Source organism: Fringilla coelebs (genome assembly GCF_963513975.1).
Source record: "Fringilla coelebs genome assembly, chromosome: 1".
NCBI classification, from domain to species: domain Eukaryota; kingdom Metazoa; phylum Chordata; class Aves; order Passeriformes; family Fringillidae; genus Fringilla; species Fringilla coelebs.
The window spans coordinates 138014570-138040514 of record NC_140028.1 but is presented as its reverse complement, the minus strand read 5'-3'; the positions used below and the strand labels follow the sequence as shown (position 1 = coordinate 138040514).

Below are 25945 nucleotides of genomic sequence, written 5' to 3'. Positions count from 1 at the left end.
GCAGCGCCCCGGCGCCATTTCCCGGCCCGCAGGTGGCGCTGCTGCGCCGGCCGCCTTTTGCCTCAGACCCCTGCGCCAATATGAACGCGAAAAAAGCGAAATAAGTTCTCACTGACCAACAATCTTTGGCGGAAAAGAAACAAACAGGTAGCCAGGCGCGCTGGCAGCGTTCCCCCCACAGGAGCGGCGTGTGGCCTCCCGGACGGCACGGCGGGGTGTGGGCAGCATGGGCTTTGCCCCGCGGGCTGCGGCCGAGGGTCGAGACACGCCTGAGGAGGGGTCGGGGCAGCGGCGCAGGACAAAGGTGACACGAAGTTAAGACAGACGCACATCAGAGCCTTGACTTTTGTCTCTGCTAACGTGAGGAGGATGAAAGATCTCTGAGGAGGACGTGGAGGAGGAGATTTGCTGCTGCCTTCCCAGCAATTTCTGCTGAGGAGCCCCGTGGCAGCCGGCTGTCCGAGGGACCGTGCCCAGTGCCAGGGGGACACGCAAGCCAACAGCCAGGCCCGGGTGGCTTTGTGGCTGTGGGAGACCCGAGCTCAGCTGCAGCCATTCCAAACAAGGCGCTCTCCTGAAAGCGGCCTGTTTCTTTACTGCCCTGCATGCACGTTATTGAAGCTCTCTTACCCCCATCTCTATCTCTTGGCATCACCACCCTACGGCTATTATGAACTTCTTCAGTTATTTATATCGTTCAAATTTACTGACACTGCCTAAAAAAATCCTCAGGGCAGAGTTTTAGGAAATTGGTCAGAAATCTCAGAAACTGAGTCATTTGGGATGGGTTGAACTTTGCTTTTTTTTCCTCCAGCTGCCTGCTGTGTGTTTGTCAGATAGGGATTGAACTGAGGAAGGGTCTTGGAGTTCAAACGCCTTCCCTGCTGCAGCGAGGTGGAGCATGGCACAGGATGCGGCTTATCACAGATAGCAGCTGTGTGTATCAGGGGTCTCCACTTCCCTCTCCCATGCTGTTTGCTCGGCTCTCCCGTGCACGCTGTGTGAGAGGCTGGGGTAGGGGATGGATTTCAGACCCATTAACAGCTTTCCAGACAGCTAAAGTCAGTGTCACGGGGCACATCCTGCTGATTCAGCAGCAGAGGGCAGTTCCTATCTCAGGGGAAAGGAGAATAAAAAAGAAATAAATCTGCTTTGCCTCAGGAGCCATGAGTTGCACCTTTCACCCCTGTCTGGGTGAAATGTGGACTTAGATTTCAAAACTATAGTGCTTCACTTGCATAGCTAAAGCAGTGTAATTTCTAAGCCATTAACAAAACTGTACAGATATAAATGCAGTCCCAAGCATTTACCAGCCACTGAACTTCAGCCAGAATAGACACTCAATAGAGCTGTGTCCACACCAGGATTTGGTAGTTTGAAAGGTTGAGGGTAGGGGGAATATTCAGGTACTCAGATCAAAACCATGAATAACTGCTTTTGGTGGGGGGAAAAAGGGGTGTGCAAAGACCATTTCTGAAGGTTTGAAATCAATCCACCATTGTTTTGTTATTCTCACTCCTCCCAAATATTCTTTCTAAATCTTAGCAAAAACATTATCCCAGGATTATTAAAACACCAACGACATGCTCAATAATATTTTGATAATAAAACTGCAGTAAAAGGCACAATGTTCACAATTAACATCCTTGAGTTCAAAAAATTCCTGAGTTTTGTTTTTAACTTCTCCAGGAGAATAGAGGATGATTTTTACATAAGGAATGTTTCTGTTTAAAATCTGTCCCAGGAACCTGGTGGCCTCTGTTTGCCTGTCTTGAATCACCTCCCTGTTGTGCCTGTGACCCTTGGGGGCAGGGAAAAGGGCTCTGTATTTTTGGCACAGTGCTGATGTCCTTCAGGGGACTGTTGGCTGAAGTGTCAGAATTGTATGAGAGCTGCGTAGGTTAAGGAGGATGTTGCAGGAACACAGAGGTGTGTCTGCACTGAGAGGGAAAAGGAGCTGGAAAGTAATGCAGAAGGCAAAAAATGGTTTGTGGATACTTTTCAACCCCAGGCACTCAAGAGGAGGCTGAGAAGGGAAGGAAATAAGAAAAGCAGCATATAATGAACTGAAGAGAGCAGTGACATTTTACAGCAGCCGAAGATCCCCTCCACAGTTTGTACTCCTTTCATGTGGTGTTATCAGAGCTCTTTGGAAGAGTTTATTATCATGTTCCCTCAGACAGCAAGCAGACAGCCATCCTGTGACCCACATCCTGAGTTTTACAGCCCTCCTTGTCCTGTGCCATCTGGGGTATTTATAGTGTGACCCACCACTGGGAGAGCAGAGGACTTCCTTTATACTCTAAACATTACGCTACAATAATAATGAGAAAATGGGACAAATGACAAGCTTTCCTGCCCAAAAAATGTCATAACCCCCTGCCACTTCAAATGACATGAGCTGGCCAGGTCACCACGCGCATGGCTCTGTGGGTTTCAGGGTACTGGTGTTGTTGTGACTATGCTGAAAGGCTGACGGCTATACCTGGGACAGCACATGGAAGGAAAGTCTAAATATGCTGCAGACTAAATCATGTAGGGAAGGGGTAAGAGGAGAGGCTGAAGCTCCCTGGTTAGGGCTGTATCTGCCCGCCCCTTCCCAAGGACTGGCTGTCGATGGCAAAGTGAGCTACAGCTGGCCTCTAAACACACTGCTACAGAGCATAGTATAGCACCTCAAAGAAATTTTAGAGTTTTTTCCTTTTTTTTTTCCCTCAGGAATTTGCCTTGATCTTAATTATTGTTACAATAAGTGATCTTCTTTTAAGGGATAAAAGGAAGGAGTTGGCTTCCTTCCTTTCTGTATCATCTCCTGAGGTATCACACTTCTGCAGGCTGGTGCTAGCACCTAACTGCATAAATAGTGCAAAGGGATTCCCCAGGGGGCTGTTTTTCTTTCCCCCAAGAAAGGGATGATTTTGAGAGATAAAATAGCTTTAACTGAATGTGGCAACATACCATTGTTGCCCAGAAAGGTCAAACAAAGGGGCTGTGAGAGGTCAGTGGGAGAGATAAAGAAGATGAGGTGTCTGGAGAGTAAGATAAGAGCTGAGGGTCTTACATGATTATCAAGGGTCAGGCATGCGTGGGCTAGAGTGGCAAAGGGCGAGTGAGCTTGTGGCTCTCCCAATTAGAGCTGGAGAGGGAGTGAAGGGAAGCTGTGCATCTGGGAGGGTTTTTGATTGACTTAGCAAGGAAACTTCTGAGTGAGAGCTGAGCAACCTCTGCTCATCCTTAGCCATCATTACACTTTCCCACTGATGTGCTTTGCAGGCCAGGGTGGGCCTGAGCACTGACAGATTTGCTTGGCAGGAGCTCAGACTGTGTTGGCCAGCCCCAGTCCCTGTCTGGTAGCAGCAAGCAGAACATGTGCTCCCTGAAGCATGCCATGAGAGTGCTGGCCAGGTGACATCCAGGAGCAAAAGTGAGAGATGGCTCCCTGCTGGAGGGGCTGGCATCAGCCTTGATAGGACAGAGGGTGGGTGGTAGCAAGTGCAGAAATATCTCTGCTCTTATGGTTTCATCTTTCCTACAGGGCTGTGTGTGGGTTCCCCAACATATGGCCAGCCCCTTTCTTCAAAATGTTGGGTCTCAATGTAACAGAAGAGTTTGGACCCTGGGCTTCTGCCTTTTGTAGCTAATAGCAAATGGGCCCATTCTGTTAGGTTCATTTGCAAAAAGTAATGAACAACATGCTTGGATTGATTCAGGGATCAAAACTAAGGTAAAGAGTAGAAACAAAAATCCCCATATATCAGCAATGGAAAAGAACTGCAAGCATTCTCCTACCAGCAGAAGAAATGTAGGAAAATTGGTTTCTAGACTCAAATTGGGTAGAAGGTGGGATTATGCTGGACTAGAGGTTTTTATACTTCAAGCAGGGGGGAAGGAGAGGGTATAGTGAGATCACATTGGCTGGATGATGAAGAGGAGAGCAAAACTGCCACAATGATTTCTATCTTCAACCTCCCCAGATCTGTTGGGTCTTTTGTTCCATAGGTTTGTTGGTTACATGTGAGAGGTACTGGGATGAATCCACTGCTTCTACACAGCAATACATGTGAATGTGTCAGTAAGGTCTAACCTGCTTGTGAGCCAGTGACAAAAGACAGAGCTGCACGTTCTAGCCATGAGCAACCTACAGTTTTGCCTGGGGAAAAAAAAATTGCATTAACTTGATAACTTAGCTCTCTTGAAGTCCTATCAACACAGATACAGAACATGCCATTCTTTGCTGCAACACAGCCAAAGTAAACTACCCCAGTGCCATATCAACTTTTGCAAAGGGAGGGGAAAACACTGACATGGAGTGGAAAATGCTCTGGTGGCGTAAGTTTGGCTGCTGCACATGGCTGGTTGCCAGGAAGTAAAGGAGGAATCTGCCCTTGCACAGAGGCAGAACACACCCTACAGGTAGCAATCAAACAGAACACAGCCTGGAAATGAATGTCTGTGCTTGTCTGGGACAGTGTGGATGTGGAAAGAAATACTTTAAAATAAAAAAAAAATTATACCTCATTTTGTAGACACCAGGTTTGGAAGTAGCATACCCCTGGAGAATACTGCAGCCTTTTAACACTTCACCAATATATTTATCTTTCTTGAAGGCAGTGCAAACATCAGAGCACATGCTCCATTTTACCTCATGATAACAACATCAACAACATCACTGAGTAGTGTACTCATGCAAAATCCTTATCTGGAAAATGTCTTGTCTTGAATAAAAGCACTCCTCTGGTTTACTTTTAGGCCCAGAAAGAGTATTTGCATTGTGCAGGAAAAAAAATACAAAGAAAATTCTTAAAACACATTCATCTTCTGATATAATATAAATAGTATTATAATTGCTTACATCTATTTCCTCTATTTTTACCCCACTAAATCTGCCTGTGGACTAGTGAGAGAAGAAAACCAAGGCAATGACATAGTATTAGTTTTGGAGAAAGGCCATAGTATCTTAAAGATAGTGTGGAGAATTATCTGTATTGTATAAGGACAAAGACACATGGATACTGATTCACTGTCTAGCACACATATCTCCTTGTTTTCCTTCCAGGCCAGGAATGGCTTTCAGAATGGTTCTGATTATTTTCTCTGCTGATCCAGAGCTCTAAAGAAAGCTGAGATTGTGGCTATTAAGGGTAGAAAGTTCCTCCTTCATTTTATAATATGAATGTTATTGTGGTTTCTCTTGGCTGGGAAATTTCATTTCTATTTCTAATCTCAGCCATGTGTCGGTCAATTCTGATTTAAGTTCCCTTCACCCTCTCCCTGCTGTGCAGCTCTGCATGCCATATTGCAAACATATTTTTCAGCATGGGTGAGAGGTAGCACTGTGGTTTGAGCTTTGCTATTGATATCAGGATTTCCCTTTTTCTTTGTTTGAAATATTTTCTTTTCTTTGAAAATAGAATTGATGGTAAACACGTTTCATTTACTCCACAGGGGAGGGACAGTGAACATTTTAATGCAAATTTGAATAAGAAATAACATTTTCCAATTTTTCTAATTAATTCAGTGATATATTCATCACCTCGTGAAATCTTCAGCTTGAACATTCATTTGGATTATGTAGAAGAATAGAAGTCTAAATTTTGTAGACTCCACTTGTAATTAAAACCCACTCCAGTAAATTAGGGCTCCAGCACTGTGGCTTATTGCCAGTGGAGGGAAATTAGGGGATTGTTTGATCCTCAACCAAGAAAATACCAATGTCTTCCAAAAGGACAGCTTCACAAAAAACATTCAAAAGTCTAACAAGCTGTCAGTTCTCTTCATTCCTTTTAGCACTTTTGTCTGTCTTCTTTGAGCTGAAGGCTCCTGCCAAGTAAAGATTCATTTCTCACATATACTTGCCTATCAGATTTTGAAGCTGGACAAAAGGACCCACTTAGCAATTGCAAGAACTTTTATCATTTGAAATGCAAGAACATTTGATTTCTGCATTTCTCCCAATCACTCCGCTCTTTTTCTTTTCCTTAGAAAAGAGGGAGTGAAGAACATATCAACATTTTAATCCAAAAAGAAGGTCGAGCACTTTTAAACTAATCTTCAGCTGGCTGTCCCTGTGGCAGAGACAGTAGAATGTTGATTCTAGATATTTATATTGATTTGTGATACTAAACAGAAATATTTTGCAAAATTCCAATATTTGTCCTTAAATAAGCTTTGATAGGAATGATTATTTTTTAAGGGTGAGGGGTTAATTCTGTGACTTTACAAATTTAAGCATTGCTGTCCTTCCTGTTTTCCTGGAATCATTGGATGCTTCAGTACAAAGACTTGCTCCCCACATCAGGAGCTGAGCCAAGGAAACTTGATGGTTTTGATACATGGTGCTGGTGTTTTCAATGAAGACAAACCTGTGGTATGAAATACAACAGCCCTTCTTATGCCTGGGGAAGGCTTCTTGAGTTAATATCTGATGAGCGATGCTTAGTCAGGTACACTGTATCACAGGGCATTTCTGTCACCGGAGGTCTCAAGTCATTCAGAGGCATTTCCCTCCTTTGCCTTCCCATCCCCTCCTTTAGCTGTGGTGGTGGTGGCAAATCAAACACTGAAGAGCTCTGCTCAGACCGCACTTTGTCTAGTTCCAGACGACTCTAGCAAGGAGGATGGCGTGGGGCCCGCCAACAGCGGTACTTCAGGGAAACCAACTCTCGGCTGGCGCTCGGGAACCGCAGGAGGGAGCGCGCTGCCCTCCCCAGATGCGCCGCCCCCGGCCAGAGCCCGCCCGCCCCCCGCTCCCCATCCCCGCCCCGATCCCAGCCCCGATCCCAGCCCCGCTCCCCCTGCCTCTGCCGCACCGGGAGGGGCTGTCCTGCCCCGTTCGCGGGGCTCGGGCTGTCCCGCAGCCCCGGAGTTCATGGGCGGCATCTCTTCCTCATATAGGAGATAGGAGCCTGGAATGTCGTGTTCGATTTTATCTGCCTGCCACAGCCGCTGTTACTGGTACCAACCCCTCAGGATGTGACTGTCCCTTCTGGATTTCAACAGGGTAAAGGGAAGAAGATGGCAGGTCCTCTTTAGCCGTCGAGGTCCCGAGTGTCCCCATTAAACATTTTTTTAAATGTATGGATCAGTCAAGTTTGGGGTTTTTTTGCATGAATTTCTGAGAATGCTCATGAAACCAGGATCTTTCCCCGACCTCAGCTTCCTCAGCTATAACAGCATAGCAGCAGCATGAGCTGGATACACAGCACATTGTAAAAACGTAATTTTTGAGGTCTAGCTCTGCTCTTCCCCCTAGAATAAAGGCAGAGTTCCTCACTTTTTGCTGTGCTTGCATTGCACCAGGCACTGGAAGCAGCCTGCTGCATCCTCCACCTCTGCACCCACTCAGCCCTGAGCTCCTGCTGCTGCCATTACCAGGGACGGCTGTTGCCAAGACAGTTTTATGTACCCACTGAGACAGGCACTGGCAATCCCCATTTACTGGTTTTTAACCATGTCTGGCAGAAAAGGAGCTTACTGTTGACTGCAAACTGACAAAAGGCTTCTGGAAAGGTGGTTCAGCTATGGTACAATCCAGTCCATTCCAATAGCTGACCCATGGCATTGACACTATAGAAACACTGAGGCAGAATTGTTGAGAAAACTGTACCCTATGGATTTCTAAGTTGTCTGTATCATAGTATCAAATGAAACTACCAATGTTGTGAGAGGAATACACCATTTCTAAAAGAGTACTAACTCTGCTCCTTCATCCACTGGTCAGTCACATACTACTGCAAAACAAAGATTACCCACTTTTTAGGTTTTCATTCTTTGGTTTTGATCAATAAAACTTTCTCTGCAATATTGTTGCTTCTTTTTCTTCTTCTTCTTTTTTTTTTTTTTTTTTTTTAAGATCTTGGATGTTTGTGTGCTTTGGAAAAGTAATTACTTGACACGACTGATGAAACAGACGCATTACGGAATCAATAAACCTATTCCTATCAGGAAAAAATAAAATGCACAGAAAACTTCTGTTCCATGTAGACATAAATAGAAGGTAATAGGAACAGTTCTTCTGCAATCAAGGTTAAACTAAAACTTTCAATTAATTGCTATGCATCTCAGCTTCACTGGTTAGTAGGAAGATGAGAGGGGATGAAGTTCTTTCAGAAATGTTTTTTATGGGCAGAATTCAGGTGGGGAGGCACTGAGGGGAGAAACATGTTTTGTAGCTATTTACAAGTGCTTGGATGTCCTAGATGGTGATGAAGAGAGGTGAATATAGTAAGAGTGGTAAGAACAGTTTGTCAACAAGTATTGCTACACAGCATGTGCAAGAGTTAATTAAAAAAAATATACACCACATTTTCTTTTCAAGCAAGCTTTAAATAGTCCATATGTAACAGAATCATGTGTTACAGACAAGAAACTCTTGCTGCCAAAACACAGGATGAGTGTTTTTCCCGATCGTTCTTTCCAAATTACAGACTTAGGAAAAAATATTTCAAGAAATTACAAGATTTTAAAAAATAAAATTATGCTAAAACCCAGAGAAGGCCAATAGAATAGACTGGTGAAGTACATGAACAAGTCATCAGAAAAATGTTAGTACACAGGTACTTACAAAAAACTTACAGGAATGGGCATAAAGGCTTTTAAGACACAGATAATTAGCAGGCTAATTCAGGATCAAAGGGCAGAATGCATAGGCTTTATTATAAATTCTGTAATTCATGCATTTGTGTGTGCAGATAAAATATATTTAAAGCCATGTATTTAAATGCCATCAAAAAGACACCCAAACTTCTCCCCAGCAACACCTGGTGACTTCAGGGAAGAACCCAGTTTTGCTTACTTTTGTGCATTGGCCTAATCCAAACTCATAATCTGTAAAAGGGAAAAAAGTATAAGAAAGCAAGCAGGTACTTTATCTGAGCCACTCGGCAGCACTGGGACAAAGATCCAAACACACTTTTTGGTAATCAGCGTCCCGGAATGGAATGGCAGCAGCACCAGCCTGGAGAGTTCTCAGTGTGTTTCAGAAAGTGGCTCCAAGAAGAACGATCCAAGGGTTGAGTGGGAAAAATTAGAAATTAACCCTGTGGTAGATGGATAGATAGATAGATAGATAGATAGATAGATAGATAGATAGATAGATAGATAGATAGATTAGATAGATAGATGGCTTTTTTTCAGAGCAAAATAAGGTAGCACTACCAAGTAAGTGGCAATATGGTGTGTGCATTAAGATATAGAAGTGAAATCTGCTTGGGGCACCTTCACTCAGAGGAATAAGTCTTCTTAAAATATAATTATAATAATTATAATAATAATAATAATACTTCTTTATACTTGCCACTTGTTAGCAATTGTTTACATCGTAGAAAAATAGATAGTATTCTGTAACAAGAAATATAGTTACTTTGTTAAAATGGGGTATTTTAAACCAGCTACTATTCTTTCATATAAAGAATTTCTAAACAGCAAAACAAAAACAAGTAATACTGAGTGCAAAACAGCCAGTGGTATACTTTGCATTGGTTTGAAACATAGTTGCCAGCTACTATAATTACATGTTCTGTACACTGTACTACAAAAGTCTTCCATCTTTTAGAAGACTTTGGGTTTTGTTTTTCTTCTTTATAGGTGGCAAGTAAGTATTTAATCCGAGGAAATTCAAACTCTGGAAGTCAGCGAGAATTTCACAATCAGTCTTTGCTACCATTCTTTCACATTCCTTCCCCCACACAGTGCAGCAGCACTTTCTACTTATGGCCAAAAATCCCTTAAGTTAAACAAAGTTTAGAATGTAGATACTTAGAAGTTTAGCTTATAGATTCACATTCTTTTAAAAATAATTTCACAAATTTCCCACGTTTACATTTACACCAATGCAACACCTCATTTGATGCATTTCATTATCCTTGCAAAAGACTGAAATAAAGTTCAGATGAAAACTCTTTGCCAATGGTAGGTATTGTCTTAAACACTACAAAGCCAGATGGTTCCAATGTAGAAGTCATTTTTCTGTGGTCTCCGCAACAGCTTCAGACATGAATAGCTAATTCCTAGTGGCAGTGGTAAAGGCATTATCAGTACACCATGAACATCACAAATGGAGACAACTTCCAAATGTTAAAGACCAAAAACCAAACAAAAAGCACCCAGGAAAAAAAAAATCAGTGAAACATTCTTAGTAGAGCAGAAATTTCTCTATTCTCTTCTTCATTAATCTCACACCTTTTCAACTTTGGTGGGGTCATACGTATCTGGAAAAAAACCAAAAAACCACTATTAATAATGTACTGTGAAATATATTCAATATATCTAGCTGTTGAAATGACACATTTTTCTTTAGTTTTTGTTTAAAAAAAGAAAAGCTGATAAAGCTTGCTGCATTAAAGATACATATCGTATTCCTGACCCAAATTCTGTGTTTTTATCAGCATAATTCAGGAACAACTCGACCAAATGCATGAAGATAGAATTTGGGAAGGCCTTGGGTAGGTAGGAACAAGCATACTGAATGCTAAGTGATTACTTCCAGTTTTCAAGCACTTTGACAGGAAGAAAAAGACATAAGATTTGGTCCCCCTTGTACCGAACACTAAGGACCAGTAAATGCTTTAAGCATCCTAGCAGGGTGTGTAAAGCAGGCTGAAGGAGTGATTTATGCCATGCAGTCATCAGGGTCTTTTCATTTGATTGCAAATCCTTCATTTCAGATTAATTCAACAGAAAACAGGAAAGTACAGCTGCATTGCATCACTATGGTTAGTCTGTCTTGCTTCAGTCCACAAAACTGCAGCTCATGTTTCAGCCTTATTCACTAAAGCACTGGAATGGCTTGCTAACACTCTTCTTCACTTCCAGCCTCCCTCCTGCCAGTTCACGGGACATACCGCAGGTTGGTTTTCCTCTTCCCAAATCCCTGAGGACACTCTTCTATCAGATTTCTTATTGGATTTATCCCACTGCTGGCCATGTAGTGAGCAGACATGAGCATTTTTCCTTTACCCTTGTCACTCTGGGACAGGATTGCAATAAAAAGGCTTTGCCCTGTGAGCTCTGCCTGCCCAACGCCATCATGCACACACCTGGCTTGCCCTTGATGTGCATGGTCATGGCATGAAGGAGCCAGGGCTACCTAGGGAGGAGTCTGCAGGCGCAGAGGGGCCCAGACAAACCAGCACTGCAGCCGCGCTGCCGCGTGCTGCTTCTGCTCTTACACAACCTGAGTATCTGCGCTAACCTTAAACGTCCCTCCCGTAGGCTGTACTCCCACTGCGCTCACATTTAAACAGCTGAGCATGAAAATAAATCCACACACAAATATCACACTTTGGAGTAAAACATTCATCCTCAGGACTTTCGTGTTGATGTGAGTGAATGTTTTCATTCAAACATAAAAAGCATAAAAATCCCCCAGGGAAATTTTTGCTCCTATGTGCAACTGTCCATCTGCTACATCCACACTCACGTCAAGGGGGAACTGGTGAAAAAAGGACTTCTGGATTTGGCCCCAGTGGGTGGAATTGTGTTGCAGAATCTTTTATCACTTCCTTTGCCCACCCTCCTTGAGCTGCTAGTCCAGCCAAGAAAGGAGTCTGCGCCAGCAACACCTATGATTTCTGCTAAGCCTTTTCTGGTATTTCCAAACAGACACCACATGAACGCAAAAAATCAACAGAAATAAAGTTTTTGAGGGCTAGTGTGCTCTAGGATAATGTTGCATCTTTTTAAGCTTAATGCGCTGATAGTGTATGAAGATGCTTCTAAAGCAGCAACATATTTTTTAATCATAAATATTTTGCCATCTAAACTGTTAAAACAGAAAATTCTGAAGTGTTCTGTCACAGGTTGACCTAGGAATAAAAATGGATTAGCACTTCAGAAACCTGATTTTCCTAAGGCCAGACACATTCACATTAACAGAATTCCCCACAAAATTTCAGGGAGTGGCAGGACAGGGGTGGGGACGAAGGGAGAAAACCAGGCCACAAGACATGGAGCCTCTGCACGGCTCAGTACATTCCCTGAAAGCTTACCCATGCCCTCAGCACCTAAACCAAGGACACAAAAGTGCCAGACTGACAGGCCAGGTCACCCTTTTGAAAGGGACAGACACTGGAGTTCTAGCACTGATACAGAAATGCTTATTCAACATTTGGTTAAGCTCATTTGAAATGCTCTCTACAGAAACAAAGCCAGATTAGCAGACTCATGTCTTCAAACAGCAAAGGAGAAAAGACATCCAATGCATTTGGGAACACTTAGAGATGTTCTCCTAATAGCAGTATTTGCATAGTAAGATGAGCTTCTTGCACTCAGTTTTGGCAGGGCCCTTACTCTGAGATGACTGTTCGTCTGCCAAGCTACATTATACATGTGAAAGCCTGTTTCTGCTAAGGGCTGCAGCCTCTGTGACAGGCCCAGTCTGCAATTATAAGACTAACATCACCCTACCTTGCTCCAAATAGAGTGGCCTTTTAGAATAGAATATTTACTCTCTGAAAGCAACAAATACAATGGTTTTCCAGGATTAATTCTCATTTGGGTATTCTCAGTTCTCATTTAATGGTACCAATGAGCTACTGTGAAAATTGGAGTGAAATTTAAAACAGGAAGACACAACATCAGGCCTTTTTACAAACATGAATCTACAGTCCCCGTGTAAGGCGAAGCTTTTGGGGCCAGCAACAAATCAGGGTCTCTTTGGATGGGAAGAGGCCAGAAGCCACCTGCCCACCCCACGCGTGTCACCCTGGACATGCACAGAAGGAAGGGACATTCATGCCATCCAAACGTGGGGAGGGCTGTTATGGCTGTCGGGGAGCTGCTGCAGTGAGAACACACTGCAGAATATAAGCCTGGCATTGTCAGCAAGAGGGATAAATTTAGACCTAATTTACTGCAGAATAACTCTCCAATAAAATGCACACAATCTGTTTTGATACATCCCTGAAGTCATGTCACCACAACAGTTATTTTCTTCACTCCAGCAGAAACCCCAAGGGAGGAAAGCATATGAAATGCATGTGGGGCAGACTAGACCTGATGGGTACAATAAAGCTGAATCAGTCTGTTTGAAAAATCTGGTCTGGAGAAATACAGTTCAGAGCAGAGAGAGACAAAGATGTGGGATACAGAAAAAGACATGAAGAAAAAGGCTTCAAGGCTGCAGGAGTCAATACTTAGAACATTTCTTTTCAGCTGGAATTGCATAAATCCAGTTTAAAGTATACCTCATTTCATTTCAGTCCCTCTGTACTGGAAAACTGTGAATAGATTTTTATCAATAAGGTTAAATGAATAACCTGTGCAGATTTCAAGACAAAGTGTCAACTGTAACAGAAAGGATGAAAAAAGGAAGGAGGAGATTAATACTAATTTAACGGCTTTCACACTCTATGTTTGCTCACTCCAATTTATTTAATGGACTAGGCAGGTGGCCTGGGAGATTTATCCCTTTACACAGGTCTATAGCAACAACTGATTTTCAGTTGTTAAAAAAATGCTAAATGAAAACTGTTTCAGAGAGGGAACTGCTCATGTTACTTTGGGGATGCATATGGACTACACAAGTTTTAGAGAGAGATCAGAAACACTAAAAAATAGTAAAAAAAAAAAAAAAAAAAAAAAAGGTGTTCACTGAAAAAGTCAACTTTCCATTTGTCCTGGGGTTAATAGTTATTCTCAACATCTGATCTGGAAAATATTCATGAGAGAGAGAGAGAATTTCCAGGCCCTTATATGCAGCCATTTCCCAGAGGCTTCATAGAAGAACATCAGATTTTTATTTTTAGTTTCTTCTGAACTATGATATAGTATGTGTCTACTTAAGTATTAGAGAAGGGAAAAAACTGGCATTCAAGGAACAGCTATGATTAAATCACCACATGTTCCCAAACACTGGCATTAGAGTGACTGTCTTTGAACTCCACTGTTTTAGCCTGGCCATTCCCTGAAACAATTAGACAGAGATAAGACCTTAGGGAGCACTCCAGTCTCTGTGAATGAATTTCTGTATCACAAGTGAGTTTTACAGTAACAATTCCTAAAATGGGACCAGAGAACACTCATCTTTTCCACAAGGAGAGCGAAGTGGGTGGCTCCCAGATGAGGATAGTACCACCTACAGCCTGTTACTATTTGAGCAGCATTACGTGGGCATAAGCAAACTGATCATGCCCATTACATAAGAAACGAGTACCCATCTGGATCTCCCATAACAGGCTCTTACCTAATGAAAAATCTCTGTCGATCTTCTTCTTGTCCATTCCACCTAAACATCCATTTTCACTGAGAGAGATAACACGCTTGGAAACAGCCCCTGAGCTCGCCAGTTTGCTTCCTCTCTCCTCTGGTACCTTCGACAGCTTTTCCTCATCCACCTCCTCTCCCGAGTCTGCGCTCTTAATGCTCAGGCGTCTCATGCGCGACACAGAGTCAACTTCTTTCATGCGCACCAAGCGATCCATGGCGGTCCGGCTGGGTGGAGATGTGAGCTTGCCTTGGAGTGTCTCTATCACTTTGGAGGTGCTCCTCACTCTCTTTTCTGAATGCTGATAAGCAGCTGACTTGCAAACCAAGTTTTGGTCCTCACTTTGGCTGGGACTCACAGGTTGTTCAAGAACTTGCTCACTTACCAGTGGTTGAGCGCTGGCTTCCTGGAGAGTGGCCTGGCTTTCAACAGGGTATAAAGATCGCCCTCCTGCTCTGACAAAGAGAGCACTCTCTGTCCAGCCACACTTTCGTCTGCCCTCATAAGAATCATCTTTTTTTCCTTCTTTGTTACTTGCTGTGCTCCCTATTGTTGCTGACTCAAAGTCCTGAGCACCGTTTGAAGGGCTAGTGCCTGGGTGGGGCCCAACATGGTCATCTGGAAGGAGAGACTCCACTGCTATATCTATACCTAAAATTCTTGCAGCTCTTGCCTGCAATGACTCATTCACAGGGATTTCCACTGCATTTGCATCCGAAGAGTGATCAGAGTTGTTAGCACCAGGTTCTGGGGCCACATCAAGTCCCACTGACCTCAAATCTGGCTCAGAGCACCTTTGGTTCCTCTTTGTTAGGGACAAGCGTACTACTGACCCTCTCTCTAATACCCTATCATTTGTGGGAGTTGCACCTTTGCTCAGTTTAACAAAGTCTAGGTAATTTTGGTCTTCACTCATCTCCTGCAAGACAGGGTTATTGAAAGGATTACTGTGACACGAACTACTTGGGCTACTGGACAAAACTCTTTTGACAAGGCCCTCATGAACTGGCTGTTTGCTTGTTCTGCTCTTGGCTTCCCCCATCCCCATTTCAGTTATCAGTCTTCCATCTGCTGGCCTGACTCCTTCACTGCTCCCTCCTGGCTTTGAGGAGCCTTGAGAGCCACCACTTTTTGGCTCGCCACCATGCTCCGTTCCCATGCTCCAGCTTTCAGACTTACTTTTAACCCTTCCTGACCTAATTACAGGCACCTCTGGCACAACCATTTCTGATTTCCCACCACGTTTTGGCTCCTGGCTTGATTTCTCATTTCTGGACTCCCTCCTCTGCATAAAGGCACTTGCCTGCAGAGGAGCTGCAGCACTTTCCAAATCTTCTTCACTGCTTGTGCTCTCCTCCTGCCCTTGCAGCTCCTTGTTAAAACTTTCTAGCTCACTTATTGCATCCCAGGGACGGCGACTTACAGGTTTCAACAGGAACTGCCCAAATGGTTCTGTACTGTTGCAGGGAGCACCTGGTTCTCCCTTAACTACATCTCCCTTGGAAAGGAGGCCCTTTTCCCTCTCTTGGACAGGCACAGGCTGGCTCTGGTGGGCTTTCGGGGAGGGAGACTGAAGGACTGAGGTGCCAGTCCTAGAAAATGCGCTGTTGCTAGACTGGCTGAGGTGTGTCTGGCCCTTCATGCTGTAACTGCTCTGCCTGCAGCCTCTCTCGTCAGAAGGTGACTCTGTCTGTTTTGCCCCCATTGTGGATGTTGTACATCCTGGGAGTTTTGGAGATAGCTGTTTGCCACTATCTGGCTTCCCAGGCTTTGTACCATGGAAAAGTTCTGGGCTCTCAGATTCTTCAGAGAAACTTGTCTGTGTCTGCTGGTCTTTGTACTGATCACCTGGCCAGGAGCCAGAATATTTGAGCTCTCTGTGTTTTGTAGGCTGAATAAATCTGAGGTCATTCATTTGTTTGAACTCTTCTGGTCTCCACAGCTCTTGTTTTTGTAACTCATTTTTATTGGTCATGCTTCCTGTAAGCGCTTGTAACTCCAAGTCTGTTGAAGACATACTTAAGAGACTTTGTTCTTGCAAAGCCCCATTGTTATCAAACCTATTCTTATCAGGGCTCTGAGTTATGTTGTTGTTCCTATCTGTATCTGGCAGATTGGGTTCTGATTTAACTGGGATGGAGACCAAACAAAATATAGTTTCATTCATTTTTTTCTTTGAACTCTTTTTGCTCTGCATCCCAGTTCCAGGTTCAAACTTTTTCACTTTTGTAACAGTCTCACAGGTGCTGTCCATATGTGAATTTCTTACAGAAAGTTTGCCTTTCGTGTACTCTGTGCTGGCTTCATTACGGGGGCTGTGATTAGTTGCTCTACAATTGTCTCTTTGGTCTGGCAAGGCACAGTTTTCCTGATCTCGGATGGATGGTGCCAACCATCTGTTGCTATGGGTGGAGCTGTCGGAAGTTCTTTCTCCCTTCGCAGAACTGGACAAGCTTGATGCGTCCACAAAGGCACTGTTGTACTGTACTTCAAGATTTCTCTCTTGCAAAGCACCAGAACTGGGACCACACGTATTTTCAGCGTGGTTAGAGCTGCCCTGCACACCTTCCAGTGGTGCAATTTTAATGTGTCGTATCCGAGGATCATCAAAGGGAATATACTGAACGGAACGCAGGTGGTCAGCAGGGCGCCTCGCATGGCTTTGCTTCCCGTGAGGAGAATGGTTGTCTTTGCAAGGGTCACCCCCCACTTCAAAAGTATTCACTGCTGGTCGTTGGCAGGGGACGACCCGCTCTGCAGGACCCTGTGGATCACTGCTGGCGCACGCGTTGGTGTTAGGCACTTCACTGGGGGAATGTGGGGTCACGTGTTGGTGAGGGGGGGATTTGTAAGAAGGAGGAGGTACATACACTGGGGGCTCCAAACCAGAGTCTGGAATGCCAGCATCTTGCCTTGGCTCACTGACTTTGGCTAAGTAGGAGACAGGTTCCTCTTTCTGGTAGTGGTCCTGGAAGCCCACGGTTTCTGCAGGTGCCCTAGTCTGCCGCTGCAGTTCATAGGATGGAGGCTTGAGAGGTCTCCCATACTTGGGCTTCACCAGGGGAAGGAAATTGCCTCCTGTTCCGTGGTGCTTGGCTGGTTCCACACTCAGTCTGTTTGGGGGATAGGAGGGGGTTTTAGTGACGCTGAGCGAGCTGTTACTGTTGGTCAGGGAGGGCATTTCCACGCACCTCATGCTCTCAGGTGAAAGGACCCTTGGCAACGACTGCGATTTCCCCCTGCTCTGGGTGCTGAGTACGTTCTCTCCCAGGGTCAGCGAATACAGCTCTTGAAGCAGCTTCTCCCTGTCACCCTCAGACATTTGCCTCCCTACCTTTTTTGGCTGGTTCCAGCTCTCTACTTCCAGACTTTGCCATTTGCAGTTGCTGGGCACTTCACAGCTTTCCTGCAAGCCGCTTCTTCTGACATACCCTGTACCTGTCCCCACCTTCAGCTGATTCTCCTTGGGGTGCCGGGGTGCCCCTGGGGCTGCAGCCAGGCCTTTCATCTCCACACTGGCCTTCTGGGAATAGCCCAGTAGCACACTGAAGTCCTGTCCTCGTCTTCTCCAGTAGGCCAGATCTTTATCAGTCTTGGGCTGGGATGACCATGCTAAATGAGGCCTGTCATAAACCCTGGAAAAAAAAGCAGTGTCAGAGGCAGTGTGCACAGGTGCCTGTTCTTTCTGCCATGGGTAAGGCTGTTAGGAGGTCAAATGATGAGTTATGCCAATGGGGTTTTGTGCAATCTATTTGCAACCAGATGACAATTTTAATGAGAGGATTTAAAAGTCAGTCAATTAACATGGGTAAAGAAAGGGAAAGAAGCTCTTCTGACAGGTTGTTAGCTATGCAAAGATTTCAGAAAGAGAGACAAATGCACACAGTTACCTGCTGTGCAAACATGCACAGCCCTCCTTGATGGACATTAGAAAATTCCCTGCCCATAGCAGGGGGCTTGGAACTAGATGATCTTGAAGGTCCCTTCCACCCCAGACCAGCCTCTGATTCTAAGATGCCATTCTAAAACCAGAAGTGACTGTCTTCAGTTACTTCTGTATCCTGCTAAATTTAAATCTATAGATGTCAAGGAGAGTACTGTGGTATTCAAGTTTAATGGGATTCCAAGATGCAGAGGTAGGGATAACAGGTAGATGTCTATATTGTAAGATTTCATAAGATAAAGTCTGTAAGAAACATGATTTGTATCCTGGTAAAAGTGCTGAAATTAAACATGTCAGTTCCTGAATTGATTCTTGTTCATCTTTCTGAGGGAACAAATTTCTTCAGGGTGCTTTGGATTAAATGACACATGTCACAACAATGGTGATGTATCAACACAGTTCTGAATAAGACGGAACCAATATTTTAAATGTAAAATACCTCAAAAGAAGTATAAAATTCTTAAATAAAAGAATCTATCAGTGAAATATGAAAGACATTAGACATTGCAGATTAGAAATTCAGAACATAGATTTACATGAACAGAATAGGTTCATTGTCTGTTCTGAACAGACTGTAAACTGTTTTATACATTTCTGCAGAACAAAATTGGTACCCTTCTATATAAATAATTAATTTTCTACTTGAATTGCATTCTGCTATTCTTGTACCTAAGGTGTCCAACAATATAACTGCCTTTACACTATGTGGCTGCCACCAGCATAAGACTGGAAAGAAAAATCAAAATTGACAGAAATAGGACAAGTATGTAGATAGAACCCAAGAATTTCTTTCTCCTCCCTGCACCCCAAGGTATATAAACAGTGTCATCTGGCTCTTTTTTACTAAAAACATGATCTATTTAAATGATCTATTTAAATAGGACTTTGTGAAGACATAATACAAGTCAAAATTTAGAATGAAAATTAAGCCATGCAGATCCACAGCAATTTTCTTTTATGTGTATTACTTTCATCCTATGAGTCTAAAAGTTTAAAAACCAGACTGGGATAAGGAGCATCTTGTTCACATTAATTCAATTGGATTAAGACTGAACTTCTGAACAAAATGTTCTGCCTCTGAAGCATGAAATACAGTTTGATTGCTGAACCCCAAGAAGGAACAGACATCTCCATTAATCAATGAAATATAACAGGACACCCCCTATATCAGAAGCTGACTGTAATAACAACAAAAACTTCCATGTGGAAACATACAGCTGAACAAATGTTGTTTTCTACCTTTTATCTCATCCCCATACTGCTGTGGCACCATTTGTATCTGTGTTTACAAAATGAGGTGAGAAACAGGGTCCAGCAAAAGTGAGGAGAAAATGAATAGGTTGCTCTTTCTGATTGATTTTATCCATCATTGTAAAAGGGTCTACAGAAATTGCAGGAAGCCCAGTCGTCGATTCCAAGATCAGAAAAGACTATTAGAATTATTCAGTTTGACATCTTGCTCAGCACAGGCCATCAGACTTCTTTGAGATGATTCCTGCTTAAGTGGTAGCATCTCTTAGAAAAGCACCTAAAAATTCTGATTTTTAAATTTCCTGCGATGTTGCAAAGCTTAATTCACCATTAAAAAAAAAAACCACAAAGTAACCCAAAATCCTTTTCAACAGAAGGAAAGCCCCTCCATTTATTAAAGCCTGTTTAAAAGATTAAATTTATTTTTAAAGGTTAATATCTAGGCTTCAGTAATGAACTTCAGAACATGATACAAACCACCATGTAACCCGTACTATGACATCATTGCAACAAGAGTGTAAAAAAAAGACATTTAAAAGGAGGCATTTAGAGCATTTAAAACCTGATCCTTTCTAAGATCTACTCACAGGACAGACAGTATCTGTCTCTCTAAGTCCTGGCTAAGGCACTAGAAGTGCTTACATAGCCAGCCTCTATCAGGGACCCTGTAAACTTGTGAAGATGACACTGCACCCTGTGGTGGGAAGAGGATGCTCCAAGGACCCTCCAGTGCAGCTCCATCCTGAAGTCTCCTCTGCTCCCAGTGATGGAGAGCAGCTCCTGCACACCTGCAGGCAGGCATGGTGGGCAGGCACAGCACAACCACCCTGCTTGTGGCCACAGCAGCAGCAGAGTGCCTCCCTCCTGGACATGTGGCACTTCTGGCTCTTGCAGTCAATGAAGTGCTGGAAGGGGAACTTCCAAGAGCCACTCCACGTTTAAAATGCTTCACTGCAGCCTCACCAAAGGTGAGGTGGTGCATATCACCAAAGAGTAGACTTCACAGCCCCTCTGTGCAGCAGCTCATCTCTGACTCTGCCACGACACAATTCTGTGTCTCTCCAGGATGTGCTGGCGCTGATGCACAAAGAAATGCACAGCCGGACACAGCAGCTCCCACGTGCCTGACAGCTGGAGGAGGATGGAGTCAAGGATGGAGCAGTCCCATGGGACCAACGGTGGAGATTTATGTTCCAGGGACAGAGTGGTCCCGAGCAATCAAGGAGGTGGGTTTTAACATTATGAACTCTCCTAACAGGCCTGCTTCTAATGCGTATCACATTTGCTCTCATAAAATGCTTTGAATTGATTCCATATAAAGTTAGGTTAATTAAAATTGTTTAAAACCCCCACAACTATTTCTAGCTTTCTGTGAATTTTAGGCCTTTACAAGAAACGAGGCCATAAGTCTACTCTGCACTGGCTGTATGACCATATTTCACTGAGCTGTCTTGCTCAGAGCCATGGATTGAAGCTGCCTTTTCCCTGAGGGTGACACTGGACCAGCAGGACCTCACATGATGCAATAATGGGGCCAAAAGTGAAGCAGCATGGCGCAGACATCCAAGTCCAAACCCTGGAGAATTGGGTCACTGCAGGGCTATGTAGGGAATGTCTGTCCCTGCTGCTGGCTGCCAGAGTGCAAGTGGAAGGTGTTGGGCACTCAGTAGCTCATCCTGCGTGAGCTGCAGGCACTGGCACAGACTTTGCCCCACAAAGATCACTGTTAAGAAAGTCAGCAAGGTGGAAAATTTTTCAGAGGGCTGTTCTGTACACTGGCAGCTTCTGCTCTATTTTGAGATCCTGTCCTCACATACACTCTTCTGAGACCCATCACTGGAAAACACCAGTATACTTTTCTAATTGTTCCAGCAGGTGATCTCATTAATGATATCTATTTATCACTAAATTTGCTAGCTACTAACAGTTCCTCCCACACAAACAACTAAGCAAAATGCCTCTTCTCTCTACTTAGAACAGAATCAGAAGGGAATTCTCCTGTGAAAAGAACTCTCATCTACACGCATAGGATCAGCTTTCCCATATTTGTTTACTTGTCTCCTCTTCCAAACCTTTACTGTGTGGCCTCCAAATGTTCAGTTAAGCAAGGACAGCCAGGAGAGCCCTCCCACTATCTGCTCCCTCACACTGTGCCTAAAGAACAATAGGATGGAGCCAAACACCCCTTCCCCATTCCACCAGGGCATCACTCTCCCCTCACAAGCAGCAAGAGCAATGGCTATGAAGCCTCTACCCTCCTCAACAAGGTTTGATTAGCAGAACAACTTCAATAAGCAGAGACAACAGCATCATCCCCTGCCATCACAAAACACCACAAGCCTTGCAAACCTGCCTGCAAAGGCAGCCACGAGGCTGGCAACATCACCCCCTTCCGTGGTGTATGGGAGATGATTAGTTCTACATCAGTGGTATGAACACGAGTATGGTGCAGATAATTCCCTGGGCAGGGAGCCTAAGCCATGCTCAGAGCTGCTGTGGAACTGTCACCATCCCTGAAGGACACACACAGCTTGCTCAGACCCTCTCCTGCCCTGTGCTAACTGGGAAAGCAGCACCAAGCAATGGTGGCAGGAAGCCTGCGATGCCCAGAGAGTGACTCGCTGGGTGGTCACCTTCCCTTTGCGCCCAAATTGTCCCCAGGTCTCTGCAGTGTGCAGCACTTTCCCAGCCTGGCAACCAGGAGCTGATTTCCCAGAGCAGTCCAGAAACCAAGAGCGATATCACAGAATCACAGAATCACAGAATTTCTAGGTTGGAAGGGACCTTTAAGATCATCGAGTCCAACCCACGTTCTAACAGTTCAACTAGGTCATGGCACTAAGTGCCACATCCAGTCTTTTTTTGAACACATCCAGGGATGGTGACTCCACCACCTCCCTGGGCAGATGATTCCAGTATTTGATCACTCTTTCTGTGAAAAACTTCCTGCTTAATTCTAGCCGGTATCTCCCTTGGCACAGCTTGAGACTGTGTCCTCTTGTTCTCTCTGTTGTTGCCCGGAGAAAGAGACTGACCCCCAGCTCACCACAGCCACCCTTCAGGAAGTTGAAGAGAGTGATAAGGTCACCTCTGAGTCTCCTTTTCTCCAGGCTAAACAATCCCAGCTCTCTCAGTCGCTCTTCATACGGCTTGTGTTCCAAGCCCCTCACCAGCCTTGTTGCTCTCCTTTGGACGTCTGCTGGAGCTCGCCTGTCACCAGCCTGAGCACGCCCAGCTGGGCCACCACAGGTCCAGCCTTGGAGCAGCTCACATGCACAGGGCAGCCTTGTGACTTGGGAGGGGACCTGGAGGGGCTCAGGAGCTGACAGGAGGCACTGCAGTGCTGTGGCTTCCCTGGATCCAGCCTGGAGAGGTCCCTCCTCCCTTTCCAGACCAGCCCAGCCACAGCTGTGTCATGCTCCACACTCCCAGGCATGGCAAGGAAGGGATGATACAAAGGTTTTTCCAGCTGCTATTGCCTTGTGAGAGTTCCCAGTAGGCTCACTGGGAATCAGATTTTCCTTAACAGTAAAAGCAAGAAAATATTTCTATTTTTATGAAAGTGTGACAAAGCCATTTCCAGGGTTGTGTTCACTATGTTATGTGGAAAAGCCACTTTTAAAAAACAGTATTAATATTTAACTATGCTGTAGACTGGCAGGTCCCACCCCTTGCATTTAGAAAGAGATGTTTAAACTGTTTGAGAGCATTATTTGATATTTAGCCAAGGCCAGCAATCACAGATATCTTTTCCATATCCAAGATGTAGGGCAGATGTGTGAGCCCCTGCAGATGCACCCAGAGGAATGGGAAGCAGGGAGGCAGCAGCCCTCCCAAACCCCTGTGCATCCACATAGGCTCTGACAAACAGGCTGCAGGAGCAGCAGTGCTGTGATAGCTTCCAGCCTCACACAGCAAGATCCTCTTCACAACACTATTCCTCCATGCTAAACTGAGCATCAGCTTCGGCACCACTGCACGCTCTTTTCCCCTGCTTCAAAACCTTCTCCCCTTTCATTCCTTTCCAGTATCTTTCCCCACTTTTTTTGTTGTCCAGTTTACTTCATCCAAAACACACCAGAAAGGACCCTCCCAATTACCCTTACATCTGTGTTCTGTCCCTCCTTCTCTAGAATGGATGGTTCCACCTGGAGACCTTCACCAGGACTTGCTGTCCTATGACTGCCTTAGAGGGCTCACATCTCCTCCTGCCCATTATCCTAACTGGCAACCAGCAGCCATTCCTGCTCCAGGCAAACAGGCGTGCAAGGGGAAAAGATGTGAAGGGAAAGAGCAGCCGAGCCCAGGAGTAAGGGGACACATGGCTTTGCCACATGTTACTGAAGGTCTTTGTAGGAGGACAAGCTCCCAAGGTGACAGTGTTTGCCCTGCTTTCAGTTTCAAGCCCACTCGGCAGGAGGAAGGGGCTTTTCCTTGTAAACCATCGTCATACTTGGGCTGGCTTCCAGTCCTGCTCGAGCCCCTTTCCTTTGTCCCTCTGCAGCACTCAAATAGCTGCAGAACAATGGCCGAGTGTCGCTGTGTACACTCAGCTCTTCCTGCCCAGCCGGCCCCGGCCCCGCTGCGCACGTACTCGGGGCTGAGCAAGCCATGGCTGTACAAGCACGTTTTCTGGAGTGACAACAAGAGCTTCCACTGGTTTGGAGTTGTTTATAAAAGAAGTGCACAGGCACCTTCTCATGTTTACTCCACAAGAGCAGCCTTAGGAGAGCAAGCAAGTCTTCAATGAATGTAGGATCACCCACCAAGAGCTGCATGTGGCTGAATCCACAGTAAAACCTGGGTGTGTAAGTGGCAGAAGAAGCTGGGTGCAGTTTTAAAATTGAAGAAAAGGATGACTTTTTTCCCTTTTCTTTCCCCCTGTGCTGGAACTAAGCTTTCCATCAGAAAGGCCTTTCTCATTAGTAAAACATATTTTCCCACACTCAGCCACTTCCCATTATCCCAGTATTCCCAGAGGCCTTTCTCTAGCAGAAGGTGAATGGATGTGTCACTGGATGTGGACATCCAGTCAATGGACATGGTTACTAGGATGGGAGCAGGAAAGGATCACAGGAAGATAGTGTTAAGGGTTAGAGTCATGATTAGTTATCTGTCAAGACCAAAAGAAAGAGAAAGCAAAGCCATGGCATGATGCTGAAACTTACCCCCCTTCTGAAGTATGAAAAGTGGACAAACCCTGAAGGTCATGGTGGTAACCAGGACCTGCTTGCCTCCCTTGGCTCCCATGGCTGCTTTCAGTGCTGCTTGAGCTGGTTTTCACCAGAGGTTTCTTGCTGTAGGCCCCAGGTCTGGATTCTGCTTCAATGCCATTCAGTGCTGGTCTCTGAGCAGATCTGCTCCCCGTGATTTCATGCCGGTATCCATCGTATCTGTTCTCGTATGAAACAGGGGGATTTTTCGACAATTTGTATCCATGAGAAATCAGAAGGTCTTCGACACTGAACATGTTGTGCTGGATTCACTCACAGCTGTGCCATCAGAAAGCTCTTTCCAGCTGGACCCATCACTACAAAACATAAAAAACAATCAGAAGGCTACTTCAGACAAGAAGAGTTACCTTTGATCAGCTGGTAGGCTCAGGAAGCTAGAAGTCTCATCTCCTCTACTCAGTTTTTCACCCTCTTAATAAAATAGAAGAAGTAAAGTGCATGCAGATGCTGATGAATCATGTCCCATCCTTCCCTAGACAATACACCTCCCTGCACTCAGCCAAGCAGCAGATGCTGTGCTGCTGCTGCTGACTCAGTCCCTTTCACTCAAGAATTCACTGGTGATTGCAGCTTTCAGGTTTCACTAATGCGACCTCAAAATAAAAACTTTGCACTGGAGGTAAGCCTACAACTTGAGCAGGCATTTCCTTAGACAACTATTTTTCTCCAGTCATGGAGAGGTGTGCTCTGTGTTAAGTTGCTGCAGGAAGAGGGGGTGGATTACAGAGCAATAAGCCTCTCCCTACAGTTCTGCATATTCCAATTAAAAAAAAAAAGTTCACATGAACAAGGATAAAATATGCATAAGAACAAAAACAAATTATGCAACCACATGAGAAACCCAGGTAGTATCATGCAATACCCCAGCTAAACAGTCCTTTTTACAGATTACTTTCTTTTCTCCCTGCAATCCTCAGCTAGAATAACACAAACCCTAAGATTTCAAGTATGCTGTTTTTACAGCACACTTCCATTGTGTAACATGAATATAAACAACATGTGATGCCCATGTGTATTGTATCTCAAGGATCTGCAAGACACAGGATGGTCAAAATTTTTCTTCCCCAGCCCTCAATTCTGCACTGACCAGAGTAAAGATCCAGCAAACTGAATTAGGCGGCTGAAAACAGTCTCTATATGTCTCACATATTGTACCACTCTCACAGCTTATAATGGCAATTATAGAATACCCATTCTTCCAGAGTTCTAAAATGTGTGGAAGGTAATGTTCTGTTCCAAAGGTTGTACAAAACAATGCACCCATCCTGATACATTCCTCCCTGTTTGAACTGTGTTAACAAAAGAAAGAAATTT

General features: G+C 44.5%; 1 protein-coding gene across 2 annotated transcripts in view; it reads right to left on the bottom strand.

Moving 5' to 3' along the window:
* Nucleotides 1–8315: 8315 nt before the first annotated feature.
* Nucleotides 8316–25945, bottom strand: part of JCAD (junctional cadherin 5 associated) — a 29205-nt gene continuing 11575 nt past the window's right edge. The window contains exons 2-4 of one of the 2 annotated variants that reach the window (XM_084216300.1): nt 24566–24927; nt 14183–17838; nt 8316–10208 (exon numbers count right to left, since the gene is read on the bottom strand). In XM_084216300.1, the coding sequence (XP_084072426.1) occupies nt 10174–10208; nt 14183–17838; nt 24566–24867 (3993 nt within the window). In that variant the 5' untranslated portion in view covers nt 24868–24927 and the 3' untranslated portion in view covers nt 8316–10173. Of the gene's footprint in view, nt 10209–13407; nt 17839–24565; nt 24928–25945 lie in introns of those variants that run through there. The other variant, XM_084216299.1, reaches the window with a different exon arrangement.